The following is an 8801-nucleotide window of genomic DNA, read 5'->3' as shown; positions in this document are numbered from 1 at the left end:
TAATACATCAACTAACAATACAATATTCTAAATGATTTACGTTGCTATATTTTGATTATAAAATAATATTTTCAAATAGTTACCGTTGAATATCGTCTCCTTATCAGAGATTAATGCCTAACTAAAAAATATTCAATCTAACACCAGTAACAACAAAATTTGTATTATCTAGCGTTAATCACCGCTTGTGGGAAGATCAATTTCAACATATTCAATTATTTTCTTGTGATGATAATTTCTAGTTAATTTTCAATAGAAACTTTTGAAAATGGTTCCTTATAGTTAAATTTTTTTAAATGTGAAAATATTCAAAACAGTGAGACACCCTGCTTCGTTTTATCATTGTTAGACTTTCTATCCTGATTCAGTAATATTATATGATAATGCTTCTTCATGTTCTTCATATGCGCCATATTCCTATATTACATGAAGCCAGAAGTGTTTATGTAATCTATTAATGAAATATTTTAATCAGTTAACTATTAGCATTTCGGAAGAGAAAAAAAAAGAATAGACAGCAAATTTTTGAAGCTGATCAACGAACAAACTGATGAAATGAAGAAGAAATAATATTGATCTTACTGTTTTTTATGATTGGAGAATGTATCAGTTGACCTTCGAGCTTAAAGGAAAACAGTTGATTTGTAAAGAATTTTCTATAGCACACAAACTCTCACAAGATATACAGATATACAATGCAAGTATTAATACATAGACAAAGAAATACGCAGTTATATTCATACTTATCCATATACATATAAAGATGCATGCATACATAGCCTATATGAACACACACACACAGACACCTACATACATACACACATATTTATACACGCATTTACACACAAAAACTCAAACACACACATATGTACATACCTACAAAAACATACATACAGACATACATACACACACATATATGTAGAAAGCAACCTTTAGACGTTTCATTAAAAACAAGAATATTCTATATGCAGAATTAGGTAAGTTGAAGTATGCTTGTCACATATTTCAACTGCTAAAAGGGAAATACACTGTAGTTACCATGGAGAATAATCTCTCTCATGGTAAAAAGATGTGAAAACATCCCGTTCGTTCAGTGTCGCCATCTATTAGGAATCCCAGTCATAACGACGGTTACACGGAACGAACCGGGTGTTTTCACACCTTTTTACCATAAGAGAGATTTATTCTCCACGATAACTGCAGTGTATTTGCCTTTTAGCAGTTGAAATATGTGACAAGCATATTTCAACTTAAACTTAATTCTGCTCTTTCTTACACACTGCTTAGTGCTAACACTTCGCTATTTACCTCGGTCGGGCGATCTACTAGCGCAAACCAGTCAACGTGTTGACTGAATTATATATAAAGCTACAGCTCTATAAGTTCGTTCAGAGTCGCATCTCATAGCTACATCTCGGTGTTGGCTACTGCATGTTTGTGAGTTCTATTTGTTATTATCTAATGTTTCTTTGTTATTGCACTGTATGTCGTACCTGTTGAAATTTGAACTGCTGTGAACTGTCATTTTCGCCCTGCGGGGCAGACAATTGTAAAATATTTTAATATTGTTGGAAACAACTGCTAATGGACTTTTTGTGATTTGAACTCTTACCCTTTGCAGGGTAAAAAGTATTATTTTTTTGGCAATAATTATTTTTTGTCAAAATTATTTTTGTCATTTGTATATTCCTTTTTAAGGAACTTATTTTTCTGTAAAGTTGCATTATGCAATTCAACGTAATGTCTAAGGGAGATTTCCCAGAAATGGAAGGAGTAACAAACGGCGAAGCTGATAATGTAAGACAAGTGTTTGTGGAAAAATCCAGTTTCTTGGCAGCCGTATGTGGGAATATGGTAACGCTAGAGGTGGAGATGGCTGAATTAAGTACGGAAATCTCGTAAAAAAGAACGGAAATGATACGAAGTTACTCCCTCCCTAGGAAATTGTACACAATATAGCTGCAAGAACAGTGGCTTATAAAACGTACAACCTAAAAGAAAAAGAATTGTAACTTGTAAAAGTGAAATAATTGAAAGGTGTCTAGCACCTATATGGAATAAAATTGTGTATGTTGGACGTGGTAAAAAGAATGGCACGGTAGAAGCACAGTTTGCCAATGAGAACACGGCTGAGGAGTTATCAACAATAACTTTAAAAAATGAGGAAATAAGTCTACTACCAACGTATTTGGGTAGAAGAACGGCAAAAATAACCGTAGAAGAAATACCTGCAGGATACGACGTAATGTAGATAGCAGCAGCCATAACTTATGATGTGGAGGAAAAAATGTTTATCGATGACCTGAAATTGTTTGGGAAATCTGAAAAACAGATGGATTCCTGAGCCAAAACAGTCCAGAAGTGTGGTAAAGACATCGGTATGGAATTTAGGATTATCAAATGCTCAGTACTTAATATGAAAAGAGGGAAGAAAGCAGCCTGCAGAGGATTGCGGTTACCATCAGGAGAGACTATGGGTGAACCCGACGGTAGTGGGTATAGGTATTTAGAGATTTTGGAGCTGGATGGTATTCTACACAGAGAAATGAAAGTCAGGATAAGCGAGGCGTATAAAAAAAGGGTGAAGATGTTGGTGAAATCCAACCTGAATGCCAAAATTTTGATTACTGCAATAAATATCTGGGCAGTTGAGATGGTCAGATACAGTGCATCCATTTCAGGATGGACTAAGGAGGAAATATCAACACTGTATAGAAGGATGAGAAGGTGACGCTGCATGGGGCACTGTACCCTAAAGCAAACGTAAACATACTATTATCAAAAAAGCCTTTGACAGCATACCGCATTCATGAATCTTGAAATCGCTGGATAGATTCAAAATTTCTCCTGTGATTTCAAACTTTCCTGAAGCACAACATGTCAGGAATACGAATCTCCAATTATACTACTCTAATAGACTGGTGACTGCAAAAAATATTAATATCAACTGCAGCATTTTCCAAAGTGACTCACTTTCACCTTTAATTTTTTGAATAGCCCTAATACAAGAAGATAAGTCATCTATTTTATATTCTTGATTTAAAGCCCTATAGCAAAGACTATAATGAGCTTGAAGGAATACTACGTACTGTTAAATCATTCAGTGATGACATCGGGATTGAATTCGTTCTTGATAAATGTGCCAAGGCCTCTATCCAGAAAGGGAAATTGACGACCTCATTTTCAGTGGTGTTGGGTGTTAACGCAGTCATAAAGGATCTCGAGCAGGAACAAACTTACAAACACCGAGGAATAAATGTGGGCTTTGGCATTCAGCATGCATGCATGAAAGAGAAGATCAGGAAGGAATGTTACAGGAGAATTCGAGCAGTCCTAAAATCTGAGTTAAATGCACGTAACAAGGTGTTAGCTATAAATTCTTTTGCAGTCCCGGTTATGTATAGTTTCAATGTGTTTAACTGGAATGTGAACGAAAGAAGGAAGATTGAGAGGAAAATTCTTAAGCTGCTGCCTTGCAATAAGTTGCACCACCCAAAGGCAGACGCAGATCATCTTTACCTACCCAGAGCTCAAGGACGTCGAGGCTTGATCCAATTTGAAATCTCTTACAAAACCACCACAGTTGGACTGGCAAAATATCCTGAAACATCTAACGACTGGATGCTAAAGCTTGTTGAAAACCATGATAGGCCTAATAAGCTTCATTCTGTTATGAAGGAGAGCAACACATTTTCAAGTGAGTTTATGCATAATACCCAGGTTTAAAACCATGATGGAAGTGCAGTAACTGTTGTTGCAAAGAAGGTGAAATCAACAGCAAAGCAAAATGCGTTTGAACAATTGGCTGATAGGTGGGAACAAAAACCTCTGCATTGCAAATACGTGGCCGGTAGCAAACAAACTGATGTAGACCAGAAAAAAAAACACCCATCAGTGGATACAGAGCTTAGGGCTAAAGGCAGAGAGTAAAGGCTTTATCTTGGCTCTTCAAGATTAGCAGCCAATGTGATGAAAAATGGTGTAAACCCAAAGTGCTGATACTGCAACGATGAGATTGAAACAGTGGACCGTCTGATATCTGGTTGTAAAGTTTTAGCCCCTGTAGAGTACAAATCAAGACACTACAGAGTTGGCCAATATCTACATTGGATAATGTGTTGGCATTATAAAATCAAAACTGCTGACAAATGGTACAAGCACCACTCCGAGGCTGTAACTGAGGGAGATAATGTAACGATTCTTTGGGACTTCCCAGTATGTACATACCGGATCATCAAAGCAAATAAACCAGATATTGTTGTGCAAGACGAAAACAATAAAGTCTGTTTATTGATTGATATGAGCATACCCTGTGACAATAATATGTCGGCAAAAGAATTTGATAAACTCAGAAAATATAAAGATTTGCTAATCGAAATCGAAAAGATATGACATCTCAAGACCGTTACAATACTAGTGATTGTAGGACCGTATGGAATGATCAAAAGAGGAAGTGAAAATTATTTAAGAATGATCCCTGGCTTACCATCCATGCAGAAAATGCAAAAGATTGTCTTAGCTGGTACGTCACAGGTACTGAGAAGAGCACTGTTGCTGTGAATTTTGTTTCCTTTTTCCCCTTTATTTTTTTGTTTATTTTGTACGTTTTCCTTTTTCTCTCTATATTTCATCCACTTTTTCTGTTTTGCATGACTTTGTAAAGGAACAATCTGGTGTCTTTATTGCAATGGGCCTACCAATCGTTTCTCTTCCCAGGGTATCAGGAATACACTCGCCAAGAAATGGAAACTGAATTGAAAGATGTTCATGAATATAATAATAATAATGATGATGATAATAATAATAATAATAATAATAATAATAATAATAATAATAATAATAATAATAATAATAATAATAATAATAATAATAATAGCAAAAGGGCGGTTAACAGACAGGGAAATCGAAGAGATAAAAAGGAAAGTAGAAAATAAAAATAGTGTTTCAGCAACAGATAACGTACCCAGCGAGGTAAGAGAAATGAATGGCGGCAGTGAAGACGTACAGCAAAGTGTAAATATAAATACAAAGCAGAAGTAATCGGAAGAGGTTTATCGCAAGAATATGATGATGACCAACAAGACATAGTGAGGATAGTGTACCGATATATTAAAGAAGATCAAGTTCAAGTACCACACCAATCAGAGGTATATTGATCGACGCAAGCTCGAAGTTGAAACCGAAAAGATAGATTCGGTCCTTGGGCTATTCGAGACTAGAAATATAGCTGAAACTAACAATTTTATTTTGGCTGCAGCTATGGTTACTGCAGACAGAGTTGGATACAAGGCAAGAGAACAAACAGAACGTAACGAACCATACTGGCGTAGACGAATTTGTGATGAAGTTAAAAAGACATTTAGAAAAAGTTGAAAATTGGGTAGAGAGGAATTGCAGAACGAAAGCATAAGTATAATTCTAGAAAGAACATATAAAATAAGAGATGAAGGTTATGATATGATATTGGAAGAATTGAAACTAAGAGTAGTAACAATCAAAGCAAAACTGGAAAGGTATGAAAATAGAACAAAACAATTCAGGCAAAACAGATTGTTTGAAGCAAATCAGAAAAAAAAAACTATTTCAGAGACTAGATGGGCAAATACACGTAACAATGAAACCAGATGCAGAGGAAAGCAGGGAATTCTGGAGAGGGATCTGGGACTAGCCTGTAGAGCATTAGAGCACAATGATGAAACGGAGTGGCTGCATCAAATCCAAAATAGGTTAAGAAATATAGAAGGCCAAGCAGGCATATGAAAAATAGTACAGAAATAATAAAAAAACAGTTAATAAAATTTCCACATTGGAAGAGTCCAGGACCGGATGGGGTCCAAAGTTATCGGATGAAAAAGCTGAGAGGTTCCATGAGAGGATAGCGAAACAGCCTGATGAGTGCTTGCAGGAAGGCACAGTATCCAGCTGGATAACAGAGGGGAAGACATTGTTATATGCCAAGGGAAATGTTGCATCCAACTTTCAACCAATAACGTGTCTTCCGCTGATGTGGAAACTAATGCCAACTTAGAAAAAAGTGGCTTACTACCTAATGAACAGAAAAGGTTCCGAAAGAGGAGCCGAAGGATCAGCTCTTAATCGATAACCTAATTATCAGAAACTGCAAGAGAAGATACACAAACCTGACCATGGATTGACTATCGAGAAACATACGATATGATACCACACTCTTGGATAAGAACACTCGAAATGTATGGAGGAGCAGAAAACATGAGAAGCCTTACACGGAACAGTATGAAATGTTGGAGAACGGAATTGACAGCAGAGAACCAAATATTAGGTGAGGTGAAAATCAAGACAGGAACCTTTGAGGGGGACAGTGTTGGGAACGACCTCCTTCAGGGAAATACTACAGAAAACAAAGTTGGAGTATGACCTGAGAAGAGGTAAGGGAAAACTGAACCACTTGCTAATCATGAACGACTTGAAGTTATTCACAAAAAATGAGGCAAAACTGGACAGCTTAGTCTAGTCTGTGTGGATTTTCTCCAATGATATTAAGATGGAGTTTGGGTTCTCAAAAAATGCTACGATGGTCATGAGACGAGAAAAGCTTGTCAGGACAGAAGGCATAGGGCTGTCAAGAGGTGAAATGATGAAAGTAATTCAAATTCAATCTAGCTTTAAATACCTGGAAATACTTGAGGCAAATGGAATTAAACACAACGACCTGGAGGAAAAGACAAAAAGAGAGTACCTGTGGGAAATGAGAAAAATACTGGCTTCAAAACTGAATGCCAGAAACATAATTTCGGCAACAGATGGCACTGGAATCCTGAAGTGGACAGAGGAGATCGACAGGAAGTCAAGAAAGCTCGTAAAGATGCATGGAGCCCATCATCCACGTGCAGACACTGATCGCCTATACATGAAGAGAGAAAATGGAGGAAGCGGACTGATACGAGTGGAAGACTCTTATCGAAGTCGAGTGCTTAATGAGATACCCAGTCCAAAGTAAGGAAACCTTGCTAGTGTCAGTTAGGAACGAGGGAGTATTGAAAGCAGAGGAAAAAGGAAAAACAAAGGAAGAAGTACAAAAAGTACATAAAAGATTACGCAACAAGGGACTACACAATCAATGTAGCCACAACAAAAGTTGCTGGAAAATTGGTGGGATTGGCTGAAGAAAAGAACACTAAAAAAAAAATGAGATTGAGATCACTATACCGGCAGCGCAAGACCAATCTTCGGCCACGAACTGGAATGTCAATCTTTGGAATGAGCAAGTATATCCACTGTGCCGCATCTGTATTAGGGTGGATGAAACCATTGCCCATATCACAAATAAATGCCCTAGACTTGCTCAAAACTACTACAAGTTGTGGCGACGCGATCAGGTAGCGAAAATGCTACATTGGAAACTTGGTGAAAAGTGGGGGCTAGCGAGGGTCAAGACGTGGTATGAGCACAAACCGCAGAGACTGGCCGAGTCGGAGACTAGCGAAATCCTCTGGGATTTCCCAATCCAAAGAGATCAGGTACTAGAGCATGCCTCTTTGACCCACAGATAGTTGAGAAGGAAGGCGCAAATGTAGATAAATACAACCCTCTTAATTACGAAATAGCTCAGCTATGGAAAATGAAGAATTTGAAGATAGTGCCAATTATTGTTGGGTCCTTGGAGACACTATCAGAAGGTATGAGGAGGAATATAAAGGAAATTGGAATAGAGTGCTCAGTAAAACTGTCACAAAACGTTTACCTCCTTGGCACGGCCAGAATAATCAGGAAAGTATTAGATAACTGAAAAGTATGGATATCATGGTGTCGTAGGCTGCAGGTAGCAATGCAAGACTCCAGGAGTTCCAACAAAACCTGCGATAAAAAGAAATATTAATAATAATGATGGTAATAATAATAATAATAATAATAATAATAATAATAATAATAATAATAATAATAATAACGATAATAATAATAAAGCTAAAGTGAAGATCATGTTTATTGGCAAAAGATGACCTCCCCTTAATACAGCATTACACACACACGTACATACACACACACATACATACATACATACATACATACATACATACATACATACAAACATACATACATACGTATATATATATATATATATATATATATATATATTGGGTTGGCAACTAAGTTCCCGTCGTATTTTTAATTTAAAATTTTTATAACTTTTCATAAAAAATAACTAATTAGTCAATAATGTATTCACCCTTGTTGTTTACAACTTCTTTCCAACGTTCAACAAGATTTTCAATACCTCGTTGGTAGAAATCACTCGATTTCGAGTCGAAAAATTGATCTAACCAAGCTCTCAGTTCTGCATCAGTATTGAACGAAACCCCGCGCATAGCATTTGAAAGAAATCGAAGGAGATGGAAATCCGTTGGTGCCAAATCAGGAGAATACGGCGGGTGTAGCAGTACTTCCCAGCCATGCGTTTGAATGTCTTCCTTGGTCATATGGCGATATGAGGGCGGGTGTTGTGCAGCAGAAGAACTCCATGCTGACGATTTGGTCTTTTCTCTTAAATAGCCGTGTTGAGTCGTTCCATCTATTGAACATAGAGTTCCACGTTGACTGTTTGGTTCCGTTCAAGCAATTCGTAATGGATAATCCCTTTCCAGTCTCACCATACGCACAACATCGTTTTACGCGGATGAAGATCTTGTTTCACGCGCGGGGTCGCTTGTTTACCGGGGCTGAGCCATTCCTTACGCAGCTTCATAAGCACCAATTTTCGTCGCCAGTAACGATTCGGTAAAGAAATCCTTGCTTGTGTCCATGAGTTGAGCGGTGACGAGCAAGAA

General features: G+C 37.3%; 1 protein-coding gene across 15 annotated transcripts in view; it reads right to left on the bottom strand.

The window, feature by feature from the left end:
* The window catches only part of LOC106876118 (FMRFamide peptide receptor frpr-18), a 162455-nt gene that overhangs the window by 7862 nt on the left and 145792 nt on the right, over positions 1–8801 (bottom strand). For 9 of the 15 annotated variants that reach the window (XM_052973249.1, XM_052973256.1, XM_052973248.1 and 6 more), the window contains 2 exons: positions 7721–7833; positions 4487–4749 (listed from right to left, as the gene is read on the bottom strand). The exons of 3 other annotated variants lie outside the window; for them this stretch is intronic. In XM_052973249.1, the coding sequence (XP_052829209.1) occupies positions 4487–4631 (145 nt within the window). In that variant the 5' untranslated portion in view covers positions 4632–4749; positions 7721–7833. Of the gene's footprint in view, positions 1–4486; positions 4750–7720; positions 7834–8203; positions 8789–8801 lie in introns of those variants that run through there. 3 more of the 15 variants (XM_052973258.1, XM_052973257.1, XM_052973254.1) reach the window with 2 other exon arrangements.

The sequence above is a fragment of the Octopus bimaculoides genome, chromosome 15 (genome assembly GCF_001194135.2).
Source record: "Octopus bimaculoides isolate UCB-OBI-ISO-001 chromosome 15, ASM119413v2, whole genome shotgun sequence".
Lineage (NCBI taxonomy): Eukaryota > Metazoa > Mollusca > Cephalopoda > Octopoda > Octopodidae > Octopus > Octopus bimaculoides.
This window is presented reverse-complemented; position numbering and strand designations above follow the sequence as displayed.